This window comes from Toxorhynchites rutilus, chromosome 1, assembly GCF_029784135.1.
Source record: "Toxorhynchites rutilus septentrionalis strain SRP chromosome 1, ASM2978413v1, whole genome shotgun sequence".
NCBI lineage: Eukaryota > Metazoa > Arthropoda > Insecta > Diptera > Culicidae > Toxorhynchites > Toxorhynchites rutilus.
In genome coordinates, this window is record NC_073744.1 from 185,836,749 (window position 1) to 185,856,796 (window position 20,048).

At 38.9% G+C, this 20,048-nt stretch overlaps 2 protein-coding genes across 3 annotated transcripts in view; one reads left to right on the forward strand and one right to left on the reverse strand.

Annotated features, from left to right (window-relative positions):
• Positions 1–19,363, reverse strand: part of LOC129777146 (perlucin-like) — an 88,897-nt gene extending 69,534 nt beyond the window's left edge. The window contains exons 1-3 of one of the 2 annotated variants that reach the window (XM_055783240.1): positions 19,257–19,363; positions 19,079–19,201; positions 5,988–6,087 (exon numbers count right to left, since the gene is read on the reverse strand). The gene's annotated coding sequence lies outside the window, so the exon portion shown is untranslated. Of the gene's footprint in view, positions 1–5,987; positions 6,088–19,078 lie in introns of both variants that reach the window. The other variant, XM_055783231.1, reaches the window with a different exon arrangement.
• The window catches only part of LOC129777137 (echinoderm microtubule-associated protein-like CG42247), a 149,861-nt gene that overhangs the window by 28,069 nt on the left and 101,744 nt on the right, over positions 1–20,048 (forward strand). Inside the window, exon 2 of the mRNA XM_055783219.1 lies at positions 10,463–12,082. Coding sequence (XP_055639194.1) covers positions 10,463–12,082 — 1,620 coding nt within the window. The remainder of the gene's footprint in view (positions 1–10,462; positions 12,083–20,048) is intronic.

A 20,048-nucleotide genomic window follows, 5' to 3' on the forward strand; every position in this document is an offset into this window, starting at 1 on the left:
CTGGAAGGGCACATGGAAGAGTATGATTATTTCAGTACTGCTGTATCCAATGTAGAGGAGAAAATGGTAGCTAGCATCAACAGGGGTCTGGAAGATACCAACGAAAGAATGGATGCTGCCAAAATGGAACTTTTAGATCAACTAAGCGCCCACTCTGCGTTGTTGCAGCAGAAAATTGATCGCAAGGAGGCGATTGATATAATTACCAAAAAATTGGCTCTTCTTCAGATGCGCATGAATAACTTTTTGGGGCGATCCGGAGCTGCTGGAGCCAGGAGTCGCATGATTGGCGGGCTAAAATGTATCTCGTGCGATCATGGTGCAATGATGAAGGTGTTGGAGGATTCAATCCCAAAAACGGGACCTCGGGGAAAGCCATGCTATGCCTTTTCGATGGATGCGGTGCTGGAAGCTCGTCAGAACAGATACTGCGGAGGAACTCACACATCCGTTCGTCCTCACACGATGATTCCTCCGATGATGCATCCGAAAAAGAAGTCTTACGCCGAGCAACTGTGCGAAGCTAGAGAGTTGGTTAAGCAGATCAGAATACGACCGAAGAATTTGATTTACAAAACACATTCGCCAGAATAGCTTGAAAATTGATATCAATTGAGCAATATGAGTCTGTATTGAATGAAATAAAAATTAATAAAAACCCTAATATTAAATTAAAACACTGAAATATTCATGCATTCATCTTAATAACAAGGTTCCCACTAACTTGATAATTAAAGAGTACTTTTCTGTACTTTCTTTTTCTTCTTATTATTAATTTATTTGTTGATGTGATCGATAGCCTAACCTACCATGATAATCGCTAGGGAACCACGCTATAGAGGTGACTCCTCTGGCCTTCGGGCGGTGAATATCATACTAACATTCCTTCCCTTCCCCTGGAGACTGTAAGGACGTGGTGGGCGTCGTTATTGACTATTTGAAGTTAGAATCACCGAAACTTGCACAATGGAAATGATTTGCTACTCCCAAGCGTTATTCTGTGTTCTCCGGCCAGTATGTATTGATTTTTTAGGAGTTCGTTTCGACGAGTTGATGAAAACCTGCGTTTACCTAACAACATAATGTTCGCGACCCACAGTGCGAATGGTAAGCAAGTGTCCTTTGAGCTAGTTTCCTTTCCAAATTTCCCTATCCTTATCACCATCCAAACCACTCCCTCCCATATAAAATGCAATGTGTGATGTATAACACAACTACAAACAGCAACTAAACCCGAAGTACAACATAAAATGCATACCAACAAGTAAGTGCATACGAATCGATCCCTACCAATGCATTCCAAATCCAACTTTTAACCTAGCTACATCGCGAAAGTTTGTGTTTAGAAATTTCCCAAGTATTTTATTGTAAGTGTTTGATTCTCCTGTGCATGTCCCATCCAAACTGAGTTCCTGGGCTATCAACGCTGAGGCCTCCTTCAGCCGAACCGTCGTTCCTGTCAAATGGTCAGAGCCATCCCAATGAGACACAAACTTCTGCATAACTAGAGAACTAACCAAGCAAATGGAACCAAATTTGGAATTTGAGGATTTTTGAGTACGAGAAATGTTTCTGTGATGGTATGTCCCATAAAAATAAAGCACATATTTCAACCAAACATATTCCAACCAAACATGACAATCGAAAATTTTCGGAAAACTCTGAAGGAAAATGGGAAAATTCGAAAAATTCAATTCGCATGTGTTCTACAATTACATATTGACAAGCGTTGTTAGTCCATTTGATGTTTGCGGTAACGAAATTAATCTTCGTTCGAAAGTGGAAATGAATTTTAATGTGATAAAATGCACTCCTATATCGTCTTCTATCCATATAAATAAAAATAATAATGATAAGAGCAAAACTCGAGAAAGAAATTGTCTCCATTCTATCATATTTTCTGTATCAAATATTTATTCCGCGTAACGGAAAAGCATGTTATTTGCAAGTGGATGAAATATCTTGCACGAGAATTGTGTCTGAAAATAATCTGATATTATAATGTCGAGTTTTGGTAGAAGTACTGAAATTTTATAGTGAAAAATAATTTTAAAGAGTAGATTAGAAGATCAATCAATGAACAGTTCTGCGATTGGACCCATGAAGGATGGTTTAGTAAGAAAACGTGGATGTGATAACGAAAAATCAATTTTGGCGGGTCGAAGTTTGCCGGGTCAGCTAGTCATGAGAATAAAATACCCGCTGAGGTTGACCAACAGAGAGTCCAAATTTTGATGGAAGGTATCCGAAGAAAAGCATGAAAAATCATCAAAACTTGAGTTTTGTGACCAGTTGCTGACATAAATCAACGGATTCATTCTTATGGACGATGAAACATTGTACTTCTTTCCGGGTCAAAAGTTTTATGTAACCAGGGGTTTTATTTATACAATTGAATGTACACTCTGTCCAACTTCTATAAGACCAGGTGATGGATGATCTTGCTGTTTTTTTGTCATTGTAAACAAGCAATGCTTCAACGTATATTGTAGTGTGTAGGTATCGGTGTGACTACCATACATTGCATGATTTTTATACGTGTGTGTGCAAGCGCTGAGGCTAAACGAATGTTTTTGTATTTTCAAGTGTCATGTTTCTATAAGACCAGTTACGTTTTCCGCTGTGTTAGTTGTTTTGATTATCAGAGGTATCAGAGAAAGTGCTTGTCAGATTGGACGATCCAATCAAGTAGTGCTAATTTATTTGGCGAATCCTCAAGAATACGGTAAGGGGCTGTCCACATACCACGTGGACAACTTTATGGGGGGTAGGGGTTACGAAAATGTCCACGCTTGTCCACGCTGAGGGGGGAGAGGGTATAGATAATGTCCACGTGGACAAGTTAAATACATAAGTTGAAAAAAATCACATCTTTTTTCAGCAGTAAATCAAATTTATTCTGTATTTCCGAGAAATTTATCGGTATTTATCAATAAAAAGATTGAGCTGGCTGATAGTGCTTACCGGACGAAAATCCATATTTTTCATATCGTTAAACTTTTTTTTTTTTCTAAAATGTGTTTCCTGATAGTAACGCACATCAACCGAGAGTAATCGATTTATTTTCATTGGTTTAAGACGTTAAGGATGACAGGATGAAGACTCTTGAAAGCATATTAGAATGTTGTAATATCAGAAATACACGACATTGTTTTCCTACATTGGGTTTTTGGTTCAACATCCGCTCTTGATGTAAAAACCGTTTAGATTTCATCTTTTGAAAACTTCCAAGGCGAAAATGGAATACAAACAACAAACTCTTTTATGGACGCACGAACTGTATTTCTCGAGAAGTGTTCTTGGCAGCGATGCTCTTCTTCGTTCTGGAATACGCTTCTATTGGTTCTATTGGTCGGACTCGATTATAAACAGACTTGATTATGTGTGATTCGATTATATACAATTTTGGACTCTATTATATAAAGTCTGAATAAAAAATTAAATTATTCTTTTATATTCAAAAATTGATAAATATATGCACAACCAACGAAAAAACAAATTTTTTGTTGACTCGATTATATACAGGATTCGATTACATACAGTGAAAAGAAATCGGAGACTGTATATAGTCGAGTCCGCGCTAATCAAATCGAGACGCTGATCATGAATCCTCAGTACACGACACACGAATTAGAAGCTTCTTTACAAATACAGTAGAACTCCGATTATCCGCGAAATAGTTTGGCAAGCTCATCGCGAATAACGAAAATCGCTAATAACGCGTTAATAGACTAAAAATGGGGTACAAAAACGAAATAAAAATATTTTAGCATGAGAACTATGTTTTATCCATCTACAAAATCATTAACTAATTTTAGGTCAAGTATTCGAAAAATCGAACAGCACTTTGATAATTTCTCATGGCTTTGGAAAGTAACCATATGGTAAGATTTTGCCATTTGCCAAATGGTAGTTTAGTCTATTAGCCACTACTTACAATCAATTTCATTGAATTTTGTATGACTCTATCGGGGTATAAATTCGGTATAAAGCAACTATATGCGGAAAGTGCACAACAATACATAACCTAACAAAAAACAAAACCTTTCAAAAAAAATTTCGAAAATATGTAATTTTTTCTTCAGTATTACTTTGATAAAAGATCAAACATCATTCAAAAACATTGGACTGAACCTCCAACAGGAATAAATGTAGGATTTAGCCAATGTTTTTGTTTGACGGTTTTCCAATTTTTTGTCATTTTTCGAAAAACGGAAGGACAGAAAAAATAATTCTTAAAGATTGGGGTTTCTGTACAAATAACTTCACGGGCAATGTTGGGAAACAAATAAAAAAAAAAGAGTACAAACCGCTACTATTGATAAACTGTTAATAAACTTTTTTATCAATGTTAAACATAGCATAGAAAATAGAAACGAACTAGAAATGGAATTTATACGCAATTCTATTACTTTCCCGATTTGTTTCAAAAATATGGAGAAATGTCCACGTGGACAACTCCCCCTGGGTATAGAGAATGTCCACGCTTGTCCACGGAGGGGGAGGGGGGTGTCTGGAATCGTACTTTTTCTGTCCACGTGGTATGTGGACAGCCCCTAAGAAGGAGAGAGCTCCTCGTAAATCGAAGCTCTTCGACCGGGATTAGCGGGAAATAGTTTGAACAGAAAATGAAGAAAATAAATAAAGTACAGAAAATCGCTTATGCAAATAAACCAATATTTCAATTTAAATGTTTCTCGGGTGACAATTCGTCAAATTTTGGTAAAAAATCCTCACCTGAAGAGGGCTTAAAAAGTTAAAGCTTCTTATCTTTCACCATTTCACATCGGAAGACGTCTGAGTTTTACCAAAGCTCACATAAACCGACGGTATTACATGGTATGTGGTGACAAAGTATGTTTCCAAAAGAATACATTTTGCCATATACCATACCGAAAAGTTCTTCAATGTGTAGGTTATCTTTACTGACGAGAAAAAGTTCAGTATGGATGGTTCTGATGGTTTCTACGGGTACTGACGTGATTTATGAAAGAAGGAACAGTATTTTTCAACCAGGAATTTTTGTGGAGGCTCGTGCATGGTTTGAGCGGGATTCTGTGCAACCGGAAAGCTCAAGATAGCTTTCACATCATTCAAGGATTACATACATGTTCTGGAATCCTCTCTCCTATCGTTTTTGCGTGGATATCTTCACAAAAAAATAACATCCCCGCAAAACAATGCTACTATTTATATCAGCAAGGAAACTAAACAATGGATTAAGGACCAAAAACTTATTTTTTTTTTAGACTGGTCGGCTCGCTCTCCAGACTTGAATCTTGTCGAAATTCTTAGGGGGATCCCAATGAGATACATATAGAGGTGGAGCAGTAGGCGAAGTATACCTGTATTGGCAAGCAAAATATCGTGTCGTAATCATTTGCATTCAATATGGAATGTATATGGAATATATAAATCAATGTTCAAAGTACTCACGGTTGCATGATAATTTGAGCCAAAATTGTCATGAAATCATTCAACTGGTTGTTTTCTAACAGATGACAATTATATCGTGGCTTATTTCGATTATTCATGTGGTAAGAAGGTCCAGAGAGCAGTCGTATGCTTAGTTTTTGAAAGCAGCAACATTTCCGATGAAATTTTGATTAATTGGTGATTATTATCTCACAACATACACACCGACACTGAGAGCCTTCGAAACATCAACTTCATAATGGTAAAATAATGAAACTTCGTTGGTTTCTATGAACGTGGGGGAGTGAAAATGGCACATGGAAGTATCACTTTTATCCGTTTTTTTCGACGTGATTTCACAAATATTCACTCCGTGCTATCTCATTAGCCTCATATTCAGCGAGAGTTCTACAAAACTGTACGTTTTTAATTGATAATTTATTTCCTGAAAATAGCATTTTTATATGGATACGGTGGGCAATCAAAGATAAACACAACGACTGACGTTACTATTTGCTAAATAGTTATGGCAGCGCATGCTATGTCGCTCGAAACTCGACCATCTTCATTACCTTTTTTCCAGGACATTGGGGGGATCCTTGTACGCAGAATCTACACTGAGGGAAACCACGAAACGGTACACCACGATTGAAGAGCTCAAGGTCGCAATTTCTGAAAACATAAACAAATATCGAGAAATCCGTTCAGAAGAATTTGGTAAATGGTATTCCAACATGAATTTTCCAGGTTATTAGCCGGAATGGCAAGGTTGCCAACTATTCACATGTAAATCAGCCGATTGTTTTGAATTGTTCATTGATAATTCTTATGAATTTTGAATTGGTCTTATAGAGACTGGACAGGTGAAATTATCATACTTAAGCACAATAAATAAACAAACAACTCTTTTGAATGAAATTGACGTTAAATATACTTTATTCTTATCATTCAACAATGTATGAATGTATCTTGTTGAAATTCTAACTGTTTGCAACGAAATAGAATCAGGGGGGTTTTATAGAAGTTGGACAGAGTGTACATGTTCAATGTTCCAAATTCAAATTGTCCTCTCCAAAGTAGTTCCCACAAACTGTGATAATCTAATGCCTGCTTGAACGGGCTTTCTAACTTGTTTTTTTAGCAGCTCTTAGCGCCATTAGAAACTATTATTGATTTTCAGAATCCTTAAAAAACGATACGATTGTTGTTGACTTGGTCAAATCAAATATTTTATGTTTGGGAATAACTTTACGTGCTAATTTCATAACGTTTGCATTGAAAAAATGGACAAAAATTGCCAATTTTTCATGGGTTTACCTTTACCTTCACTGACGAAACTACCCATGTAGCATCAATCATAGTAACCCATGAGTCAGCAGAAAAAAATAAACAGATCTATCAGTCGAACTCTAACCGTGATGGCTAAAACAGTGAAGCTACTCCGTTCAGAAATGTGCGCGTCCGAAGAACGGTACCCCATCGCGTCGAGAACGGATATCGTATGGTACTTTATGGACGGCGGATACGCCCGTACTGGCATCTACAACATCCTCTAAAGGATGCTGAAGAGGAATATCGAGGGAAAAGTGGTGGTGATGAACGACGAGACTACACAAGTACCCAAGTCGGCGAACCCGCATCTCATCGAGAATTTCTGATCAAACCTGAAGCGTAAGATCTACTCACTACTAATTTTGTCGCGAAAACTGAGAAGGAATTGATAAATAAAACGAAGAAAGAACTCAAAAACATGCCAACACTCATATTTTCGTCCGCCATGGCAAATGTTCCGGTTAACTGCCAGAAGGCCGCTCGCAAGGGTGTAGATTTTTTTCGCAAGAAAGCTAATATAATTACCTTCCATGGGAAATTTATCAAACTCAATTAACTGTCTTAGTTTTGTTTTATCACCACCCGAAAAAAGTCCATTTTTTCATGCAAACGTCACTCAAAATACGGTACAGATTGATAAAAATACGGGACAATAAATAATGGTCGAAACAACGGTACTGTCCTGTTAAAAACGGTACGTTTGGTCAGCCTATATTGTTGTCGACAATCCATTGGAACAGGACCCAGTTGGTACGGTGATAGTTCCGACAGGGACGACGTTACATACTATATAGCATCCGCAGCAGCACCTAATCTCAGCACCACCAGGTAGTGATTTCGAATCGATCGTAATCACGATCTTAACATTTGGTGGTGATTTAAAAATAATCAATTGGGGCCGAGGATTGCTAGAGTTTATCTTCCAGCTTTTTACTGTAGTACACTGCGTTTCACAATTATAGAACCACACATTTTTTCGGAGTTTCCTGAGATATGTAAGAAGTTGGTTGAATTGAAGTATATAGTGTAGGATATAATAATAATCTTCATTTTTAAGACTGACCATTTGAACTTTATTGTTGCGCCCAGGCGCGAAACATACAAACAACTAAAATGCCATCCCAACTATAGAACCAGATGGAAAAACTCTCACTCCTTCACAAAATTAACGTCAATGTCACATGAATTACAACAAGTTTCTAATTCGTTGGTCATCTTTAGTTCTCAATCAGTTCAAATAACCCATTCGGGGTGGTTTTGACCAATCTGCACCATGTTGTAGTGTGTATCTCGTTCTACGCAAAGGATACGCTCGTTTAAGCTATTTAAAACACTCATACTGCTTGTTAGCTGCATCTATTATTCGTACGATCACTTCTCATAAGTTCTTGACAGGGTTTTGATTTGGTAAACAAGCTGACCAGTCCAGAGTCTGAAGCCCTATTCATTAAATCATGTCATGACTTCCCGGATTCTATGAATTGATGTCAAATTACTCAATTATCACGTTGTTTTAGATCCAAAAACAGAAGTTCTGCATTACACTTCTGACTGTGCATTCGCGTTGATGAGAAGCTATCTGAACCAGGCCTTTCAGAAAATATTTTCCTCAAACCAGCAAACTATCGAGTTGAAAAATTGCATGACACGTTTCGTAAGTCTTTCCAGTATCAAGAAATTCTATTCACATTGAATTTCTTTTTATCAGAGAAGTTCTCCTGAAATAGTTAAATCCGTGGGCAGCTTTGGAGATGGGTTTTTTATGGTTTGGGGAGGATTATCTTAAAAAGGCCTGGTTTAGATAGCTTACCATCAACACGAACGAACAGTCAGAAGTGCAACGAAGTACTTTAGACTCATTTTATGCTGTTTTTGCATCAAAAACAATGTGATAATTGATCAATTTGGCATCAATTCATAAAATCCGAGAAGTCATGGCATGGTTCAATGAATAGGGACCTCAGATTATGGACTGGTCAGCTTGTTTACCAGATCAAAACCCTGTCAAGAACGTATCGTAGTAGATGCAGCTAACATGCAGTATAAGTGATTTAAAGAGCTTAAACGAGCAGTATCCTTTGCGTAGAACGAGATAAACACTACAACATGGCGCAGCTTGGTCAAAACCACCCAAAATGGGTTATTTGAACTGATTGAGAACTGAAGATGACCTACGAATTAGAAGCTTATTGTAACTCATGTGAAATCGACGTTAATTGTTTGACGGGGTGAGAGTTTTTCCATCTGGTTCTATAGTTATGAAACACTGGAATTTTAGTTTTTTGTATGTTTCGCGCCTGGACGCAACAATACAGTCCAGTCTTACAAATGAAGATAATTATTGTATCTCACACTATATACTTCAATTTAACCGACTTCTTACGTATCTTTGGAAACATCGAAAAAATGAGTGGTTCTATAGTTGTGAAACGCAGTGTATTACAGTGAAGACTGTTTTCTGAAGTTGCCCTGGTGTCAAAGCGAAGCGTAATCGGTTGTCACAATCAACTTTTGAAAGTTTTTTATTTACCGTATTGATTTAAATTCCGAACACTTCATTTTAAAAATGTTTGTTGTTTTGATACCTATAAATGTTGTTATATGGAAAGGAATATTGGGGTTTTCACTATTCAATTATTTATAACTCTGATGTTCTGTAAATTTAGTTTTTAAAATGAAGTGTTCGGAATTTGAGTCTGTTCGGAATATGAGCCAAAACGGTATTCACCATAATTCACCACTGGTTAATATTGAGTACTGTTCATAAATTAATGTCATGAGTAAATATTATTTTAAGTTTGGAAAAAAAATCAGCATTTCAGTAATCAAACCTTATTTTTAATTATGTATGAATGATTTTGCTCTGATATGCTAGCTAGCTAATGGGCCATTTTTATAGGATTTATGTTGCGTAATGAGAAATTATCATGTATCCGGCCGGACAGCAAACATTGGCCGGATAGGCCGGATACCGGATAATTACCGGATATCCGTTTAATCCCTAGTTAGCATCATCTCTGCAGTCTCATATTACATTCGGATTCGAACAGATTAATACAGCACAAGTGGTACGATTGTACGTAGCACCATCGAGTTGAATCCCCTTATAATCTTTTGAACGGTGTCCTTGGTTCTGTAAGTAATGAAGTCAAACATGTACCAAATCCGTAAGGAATGAAAGGTAACTGTAACACGATTACTTGTAAATGATAATCAGATGGAAAGTCTCTTCGTAGCATGCGACACAACGCTTAATCGCACCCATTAAATCCGATTGACCACTAAACCAATCCAGAACACTCTGATTAGCCCCGACCCCAACATCGGCATTGGCCTAGTACACCACTTTATTAACTTCCATTGCTTAATCTCGCATGTAATTAGTATTTGCACTTTACCCAAGCATTAGCATTAATGTTAATTAAATTCCCCGTTACAATGTGTATGCCCGCTCGTGTGTGTATGTGTTTGTGAATGCAGCTTGTAGCATGAAATCGATGTCATCTGAATGATTTGGTTGCGTTCGCATCAATTATCAAGCTTTGTGTTATAAACTTTGATCCCTCTAGAAAATAAAGCTACGGTGGTAATTACGATTTTCCTTTTTCTCCACCTCAACAATAATCCCTCCCCCTACGTAACCTCCCTCGAATAAACGAATTAATTGCTCGAAAACGTCACATACCAATACACACGCGTCTGTGTGCAACCGCAGAGCTCCCCATCGGTTTCCAGCGGTGAGTACTACGATGAGGATGACTTAGTGGACGCCACTGAGTACCAGGTGGCAGCACCACCGCCGTACGTGCCGATTCGGTCCTACAATGTCAACAAGTACTATCGAGGTGGCGTCGGAAATTTCGGTCAGCACGCTTGCACCACCGTTACGCCCGGCTACCTAGATTTACGCGAGAATCATCGCGGCCACTATCGTGATCCAGCGAGAGAGGTACGCAGAGAGAACCACACCAATTTTACCATAATGTCGAATGAAATCGGCGCAGACGCCGAGCAGAGCCCGAGAACGCCTCCCAAACCTGGCAGCAGTGGTGGGGGAGGTGGTGGTGGGGCTGATGGTGGAAGCACCACAAACACAACCGCACCGGTTCTTAGTGGGCCACTGACGATGGCTACCGGAGAGAACGGTCCGGCGAGCCAGGTTAGTGGTTTACAAACATCCCAAAGTAACGCAACGGTTGGCGCTGCGGCCGGATCCACTAGCGCTGTGACCCAACAAGCGACCAGTGGTAATAATAACAATATCAGCGGTCAAAAGGAGGCTAGAGAAAGTGAACCTACGCTTCCACTGGCGAAACCAAAACCTTTAATCAGAAGCAAAGAATCGGTGTCACCGTTACATTTGAAACGAGCCGGAGTAGCCGGACAAAAGCCAACCTCTCCGATAAGGAACAACAATGGAAACTTTGATGCCAGTCCAGTAGGGGACAGTGATGTTCTTGGTACGGCTGGGGATTCAACTGGTACGCGTCAGCAGAACGCTCCGATAAATCCGAATCTTCCGACGCGTCCTGTCGGGGGAATAAAACCTCGCAAGGGCGGCTGGAGAGGCCGTCCCGATAGTGAAGCGTTTGTTAACAACAATCTTTCGCCAACGGACGACGACGAAAGTGGTCCCGTGGTGAACACACGGAACGTGAATCCGGTGATAACGAGTAACGTGGTGGTTAAGAGTGGTAAAATCGGTTCTAGTGGAGGCGGTGCGATAGGTGGTGGTGGCCGCGGTGGCTGGGGTGCAAACAAACGACGACCAGCAGGAGCAGTAACAGCAGCAGCAGGGACACCAGCTGTACTGCCGAACAGTCAGGCTCAGAGTCCTACGGGGGGTTCACCGGTTGGGATCATAGGAGCGGCCACGGTGCCGCCTTCCATGGACAATCAAAGTGAAATCTCATCCTCTCAACCCCAGACAACACCGGTCCATCCGGTCATTGGCGGAGCGGGGCGTACAAGCTCTCGCACCGATCTTTCCCTTGAGAATATTCCCGGTCCGTCCGGCTTACTGCCGCACAACCCGGGTGTACCAGGCACCATCGGGGGCAATCCGCAATCCAGGTACTCAAACCTGTCGTTCTGGAAGGCTAGGCGGGTGCTATTCTACCGGAATGGCGATCCCTTCTTCCCGGGCGTTGAGTTCCGGTTCAAACCCGGGCGTGACATTTGCACACTGGAGGCGCTGCTGGATAAGATCTCCGCCCGGATGGATCTGCCCCGCGGTGCCCGCTACATCTTCTCGATGGACGGTGACCGCAAGTATTCGCTGGACGAGCTCGAGGATGGCTCCAGCTACGTAGTATCCTCGTTCAAAGTCTTCAAGGTAAGTGCGCTTAACCCTAATTTGACTCGTCTAAAAATAGGACCCCACACACACAGCAGGCTGCGGATTCGCGACCAAAAAAATCAATTTCGCTCGACATTATTATTAAACCGCTGGCGAATAATTGTTTTGGCTGTGCCAAAGATCAGGCAAATGGCTTTTTTCGGTTTTGTAGGTTACCGCTGCTCATCAGCAATGCAAATGGGACAGACCAATCCGATCCAAAGGAAGTGTGCGCGGGGGGAAACACGAGGATTAATTGTTTCTTTCATTCGCCCACCACTGGCAGGATTGTAGCGCGCTGTCAGTGGGTGGGACACAAGAAACAATCAACCGCCAAGTCGCCTTCGTCTGGGTTTTTTGAGGTTGAAGCCGTCCGCGCCCCACTGCTGCTCGAGAGGAATCGATACTTGACCTCTTTGAGCGAGCCAACGGCTCGCGGGTGTGACTTTCGAGGGTGTCTTCCTTGAATTTCCAATTTCCTGCAACGAGTCACACCCAATGAACTTTCAACGTTACATCACTTCCGATATTCCGGTTCGGCTTAAAAAAAACTCCAAGTCTAGCGACTTATATCTTATCGGACTTTATTAGCTCCAAACGACTTTCCGTTTCGTTCGGTTAGTAGCATAAGAAAAAAAAACCCGCAGCAGCACCACAAACCAGGCTAATTACACCATCGGAACGGCGGATAGCCATAAATCGAAAAGTGATTTCCCGTGAAAACCACATAACGGGTGCGGCAGCATTTTTTACGCTCCCATTTGGGTACGGCAATTTACCGCCACCACCAATCTTTTCTTGACCTCTGCGAGGAACCGAGAGGATATGTGTAATCAATCATCCTTTTTTTTTTGCAGCCCCATTTTTCATTACTTCAAGCAATTTAATTTCAAACTAATGGCTGTTTTCCCGTCCGTGACTGCGGCAGCTACATTTTCCAAGCTAGGTGTGGTCCACCAATTACCGATGATAATCCGAGGTCCAATCACGTCTGGCGTTTTGTTGGGCTGCAGGATGTGAAGTCATTTTTGCGAAATCTTTCACACATGAATTGAGGTGAGAACACTAGTGAAAAACAGGGTCGAATGCTTTCACTTTCATCTCTCACCTTCTCTCACCATCGCATCGGGCGCTGCCGTGGGAATGTGTGATTTGAGGTTAATTTTCTGCGCAGAACCTCCCAGGAAACACTGAATGTTGAAGTGGGAGTTGTGAGGATGGAGGTGGCAGTGGGTGGTCAGTCTGGCCAAGTCGAGAAATTGGAACGCGACGTGGACGCTGACGAACGCTCTGCGGTGACGACGCTGCCAAGCAAGGCGCCAAGGCTCGATTGTGCGTGCGAATGGGGCAATCCGATGGCAATCAGGGGCGGGAGGAGAGTAGAGAAAGTTTCGATTCGGTCCTTCGTAGCCTTTTTCTTCTCACACTTTGGACTCGGAAATTCGGTGGCGGAAACAGTTCAAGTTTAGTGTTTTCATTCGGGAAACCTAGTTTCGTGTCGAAGGGTGTTGCGTTTGTTTGTTTTGTGGCTTAAAAAAGTAAGATATTCATTGTTGACTGTAATGTGAGGGGTATAAAAGGCTTCAACAAATGCGAATTGAGGTTCGAGTGAAAGTAAGTTGATATATGGAAGAGGAAATACAATACAATCGTACAACAAATACTACAGAACTGTAAAGCGACTGTAGATACTAAAAAAAGTGTGCTATATGAACTTTACAAATTCAATGAATTTAAGGTAATCGAATGCTAGCCAGAAATGTACAATCATTGTTTCTCTTGATGTTTTGAAATCTCATGCTATGTTCTGAACATCTTTTGGAAGCATTCCAGGTAATCTTACATAGAATATACACAATAACATCTTCACAGCTACAATGAACTCCTTGAAGTGGAAGTGAGTAGGCTTGATCGCTGGCGATAATTAATACCCATAATTCCTGTGCTGATTTCAATCAGTTCACTGATTGTGAACACTTGATTCACTGTAATCGATAGATTATTATCAGGTGGCGAAAGTTGGCATGCAAATGTGCTTTGGCTGTAGGCGAAAACATTTTTCGAGAATTTGTCAGGATCACAAGAACTGTCTAGTAGAACATTCTACATTGATTCCAGCAGCTATTAGCGTCTCGAGCATCAAACTTACACCCTCTGGGTGACGTCGGGGTTTTGTTCCATAAATACCACGAGATGGTCAAATTAGTAGTTTGTTTTTTTACGTTCCTAAAGAGCACAGCAAGATTCAAATTGTAACACAAAAGCGAAATAAATAATCACAAAATAACAAAAAAAATGCCCAAGAGTTATACGTTTGTTAATTATTGACCCGAAACTTGTTTCAATAACTTAAAAATTGCTTTGAAAACAGGCTATTGAAATCATACAAATCTGTATATAAACCGGTGCCCGCTCAGGAATCTATTTAGCTGCGATTGTGAAGCAGGTGTGGAATGTTCTCGCTCGTTCACCAATGCACAATGGTCCAGGAGTTGCATTTAAGTGGAAATTAGCATTTAGAGCTTGACAGTTATTCTCTAGACAAAAACTGCCTTAGACAAAGTTGTTACTCATGATAGAGCGCTCGTTTTTCTGTTGTCAAAAATAGGATGACCAAAAGTGTCGATCAAATAAAAAATCTAACTTTCTTATCTTTATAGATAGAGGTAAATATAGTTCGACAATGTTGTAGCTCCAATTATTTGAGACATCTTTGCGGAACAAAGTTTTTTTTTATCTCTTGAAATAACCGATACAGCGCATTTTTTCTAAGTTACATTAGGGTCACCATGAAAAAAACTGTTTTTTGCTCTAACTTTCATATTTCAAATTTTATATGCAAACTTTCTTCGAAAGACTTTTAGAACTTATTAATACAAACATTTTTCGATGCAGAACTTGTCAATACCTCAACTTTACTCAAAGTTATTGATATTTCTTCCCAAAAACACGCTCTTTTCATTTGTTTGTCATTCTTTCTGGGATAAACATAAAAAATGTTGATACTAAAAAAAGATACTAAAAAGATACTAAAAAAAAGTGTGCAATATGAACTTTCCAAATTCAATGAATTCAAGGTAATCGAATGCTAGCCAATGAAGGATGGAATTTGAAAGAACAGATTTCGCTCTATATAATATGTGATTTTCAAAACTATGTTATTTTTTTGTGTTTGAGTAAATTAAAATTGAAATCATGAGTTTTTGGATGAAAACCCATCAATAACTTTGAGCACTATTAAGATGCATCGCATCGCAAAATGTTGGTATTGATTAGCTCTAACAGTCGCACGAACACGTTAGAGTAAAAACCCGTTTTTTCATAGTTACTCTAATGCAACTCAGATAGAAGGCGCTAAAAATAACTTTGTGGGAGATATTTATTGTTTAGACAAAAACTGTCTTAGACAAAGTTGTTACATATGATAGAGCGCTCATTTTTATGTTATCAAAAATAGGGTGACCAAAATTGTCGATGAAATGAAAGATCTAACTTTCTTATCTTTATAGATAGAGATAAACATAGTTCAACAATGTTGTAGCCCCAGTTATTTTGAACAACTTTGTAGAACGAAGTTTTTTTCTATCTCCTAAAATAATCGATTTTACGCTTTTTTCTAGGTTGCATTAGGGTGACAATGAAAAAACGTGTTTTTTCTGCTTTAACTTTTATATTTCAAATTCTACATCAACGCTGTCTTCAAACGACTTTTAGAGCTTATCGATACCAACATTTTGCGATGCAGAACATGTCTATGGGCCCTATTATAGAAATCGAATCGAGGATTCGATACAATCACTATCACTATCACACCGGGTAAAATCTGGAATTATAGAAATCGAGGAAAACTGCTCGATTCGTTAGCAAGCTCGAATGTCAGCGGTTGTGATGAAATATTTTGAAACAAGCTTGAAATGTTTCACGAAGCACTATAGAAAGGATGCCAAATCTTTTTTAGAGGTATCTCCTATGAAAATGTATTTCCAAAAGTGTTAATATGGTTATGTTTTGGAGAAAACTGATATTCCCTCAACGAATGAAGCTTAATAGGCATAATGCATGCATGGATGTGTAATAAAAACGATATCATGGAACAATTTGCTTTACAAAAATATAATTATTAGAAAATGAATCTTTTCATTTATTTTCACAACAGCAATCTATGTAATTCCGTAAGGAGTCACACATAAATTCCACTTTTTTAAGGGAAACATTTTTTTTATGTAATTCTCTTTTAGTGTCGATTTTTTGTTGTAGCGGCGTCAATAGCATTATTGTATTGGGTCACCACCTTTGGTCCTGAATTCTCGCTTGTTGTGTGCTAGTGTTTATTTACTTTTCACCTCATGTCAATCCAAATCTGTAATTTAAAATAAATCATTATTGTTTTGCAAGACATTTCAGCTTTAGCATATGGTATAGAAAGTTCGGTATAGTATAGCAATAAAAAAGAAAATTGCTGACAAAAGTAACACGTACTAACATACGCTAGCAGGAATAAGACATTTTTAGGTAGGAAATTCGTTTGATAGTAATTCAAATAATATGATAAAATTTACTTATGAAGTTGTATGTATCGTAGAAGAAACACTTACTTTCTGGCATTCTGAACCAAGACGCATTGATGGTCTCAGCGCATTAAGCTCCTCACTAAATTCCTCCAACGTTACCTTAACCTGGATCTTATTTGAACTTTCTCCACAAATACCTCGAGCAATGTTTACATTCGCTTCCATTGGTTCAACGAGTCGTTCAAACAGGTGGTGATTTGTCTGTCCACTCGTTTTCAGCCACTGAAATATGTGCTGGAAGTAAGTTCTACATTGTAAATTATAACTTAATTAATATGAATAATAATGGATTGAACATTTACCTTGTATAGACTATTCTGGCAGCACCGTAAAACAAATACTGATCAAAACAAACGAACATGTGTTGAAAATTGCATATATTCAAGCGTTTCTGAAATGTTTCCTAAAGGAAAATATCAGGGACGCAAACCAAAACAAAATAATTCTCTGAAGATATGCAACAAGTCAACCAACTTGTGAACAACTCTAAAAGTTCTGACACTTGCATCGATAGCTATCACTCGCTCGGTGCTATCGAATTGCTCGATTTCTATAATAGTAAAATAGGTCTAACGAGCAAAATTCTTATCGCCTCGATTTCTATAATAGGGCCCTATATCTTAATCATACTCAAAGTTATTGATGGTTTTTTGTACCCAAAAACTCACGATTTCAATTTTAATTTACTCAAACTCAAACCTCTATCTATAAATATAAGAAAGTTATATTTTTATTTGATCGGCAATTTTGGTCACCCTATGTTTGACAACATAAAATCGAGCGGTCTATCATGAGTAACAACTTTGTGTAAGACAGTTTTTGTCTAGAGTATAACCGTCGAGCTCTAAATGCTAATTTCCACTTAAGTGCATCTCCTGGACCATTGTGCAATGTTGTATGCTCTTCTCTCTCAATTCCATTTCTTTTCTGTCGACGAACTGAACGAAGGTTTTAGCGATAAACGAAGTATCGATCATAATTCGATATAGATTGCGTACAAATGGCACCATTGGCTCTGAATTCGGCAGCGGAGAATACGAAATGTTTAAAATAGAGAATATTTCACCATATAAAACAGACCGCATTGTTTGATAAAAGCAACAGTGCCAATTTTGAATGTTCACGAAACCTTCACGTAGATTGGTGCAGAAGCTCACATGGGCTCCGAACATCGTCGGTTTTCATACCGTTAGGTGCAGCTAGTTTGTGTACTGAATCGTGTACTGAATCGCAGGTTGAACAAATATAAAATCGTGTGTGAAGGCAGTAAATGTCTAAAAAAAGAGACACATACTGACAATAAGGATATATCTCGTGTGTTGTTCTCACGAGAACAAGAAATAATTATGTATCAACCATCTTCAGTTGCTTCTACGAAGTCATCCATCGAGTCTTTTCAGGACCACCCGTCAGTTCAAAAGAGTTGAATTTTATGTACTTCCCTGTATCAATTATAATCCAATACTTATACAGTGGTAGACATTCGTTCAGCCGCACCTTATTTTTCCTCAATATGTTTGAAAATAAGTCAATTATTTGTTCAGTTTTGCTCATAAAAGACAATTTTTGTTTGCTTTCATTGAATTCATTGTTGAAAAAACAGTAACAATTCACTTTTTGTTTTTAAAATAATTCAAATATGTGAAATTAGGGTGGACATTCGTTTAGCCGCATCTTCAAATTTCGATTAAAAAAAAATTACTGCCTTGAGGCAGGAAATGTTGTCAAATTGTCGTCCGTTTGCATAGACCACCCCGGCCAAGATTTCATCGGATTGCAAGCAGGTTATTCAAGAAGTGGAATGTCCTTCTCAGCAAACTATGCCTTTGATTGCTGGGAAACGTGGATCGATGCATTATCCTGCTGAAAAACTATATCCTCAGTAGCGTTATTCTCAATATGGCCAATCAAAGCGTCCTCCAGTAATTCAAGATACTTTTTGGAGTTCATTCGGGTGGAAATGGAACAAATGGGAAGCTTGCAGTGATAGGAAAAGGATCCCCAAAGTTTCGTTTCGATCTCACGACATTCCGCTGAATTAAATCGTGCCAATAGCAACAGTAACAGTCCGAGCCATCCATTAAACTTTTTTTTCGTCGGAAAACACAACATTTCGCAATTCTAGTTTCCATTCCATGTATTGCCGGGCGAAATCTAGACGGTTCTGCTTATGAGTGGCGGTCAGTTTCGGCTTCCCTTGAAGTTTCTTCCACTTGATGTTTGGTGACTCGTTCAAGATGCGCACAATGTGCTTCTTCGTTACTGGAACAACCAATCTGCCCTAATTTGTGAGCAGGACAATCGCTTCTTGGTTGCTTTGTGTCTTATTTGACCTTTAAGACGCAAAGTAACTTTCGTGTTCCCTTTTTGTAGGTCGTTTTATTTATATATATTTCGGGCTCATTTTCAAAAAATTACGTACCACTTTCTCAGATCGACCAATTTTTGTTGCGATCGAGCGATTAGAAAACTTTTCTTCTTTGAACCTCTTTATTATTCTCCGTTCTTCCTCCGTTAATCGAGTACCTTTCGCCATTCCTTCAAACTATACGTGAATCACTAATCTGACCAACTTCTTACATTGCACATCTTATATCTACCGTGTAAATTGAATACTCCGAAGTAATTTTTCAAAAAACACAGATAAAGACTCGGTGATTATACGAAAACCTGTTTTTCATGCTCTGCGGCTAAACGTATGTCTCGGGAAAAAACGGCGATTGAATGTTTACATCCACCGATGCCGCCTTGTGCGTGTATGAGTGTGACGCGCGTTCTTTCAATAAAAATGACTAAAATATACTACCACTACAGCAAATATGTATCCCGATAAAAAGAACATTCCTATTTGTTTTGAAAGTGTTTTAAGTTTTTTTCAACTGCGGCTAAACGAATGCCTATCACTGTACTCATTCAACACGTAATTTTTTTTTTTTCAGAGACATGACATCGAATTCAACCTAGTTGCCACGTTGTATGAATTCTTACACATCCCACCAAAGATGAAAACCTTCCTGATTTTTCAGGATTTCCCAGAATTTTTGACTCATATCCTGACATCCTGACACACACTTGATTTTGCCTGATTTTTCTGAAGTGATCCTGATTTTTCCTGACTTTTAAGTTTTTTTTATTTTAACACAATAAAAAGGATCCGTATTCTGTATACCGGGATTCCTGTCAAAGTTTAACTGGTTGGAAATGAGAACTGTCAGAATAGCCTACATAAAAAGCTCTCCGGTTCTCCCTTTTATAGTGATTGCTCTTTCTTTCGTTTATTATTTATTATTACGTATTAATATTTATGTGAATACTTAAAACACGTAGTGCGTTTATTCCATCTGGAAATCCATTATGTATCTCGTTTCACAATGACAGAAAATGAAACCACC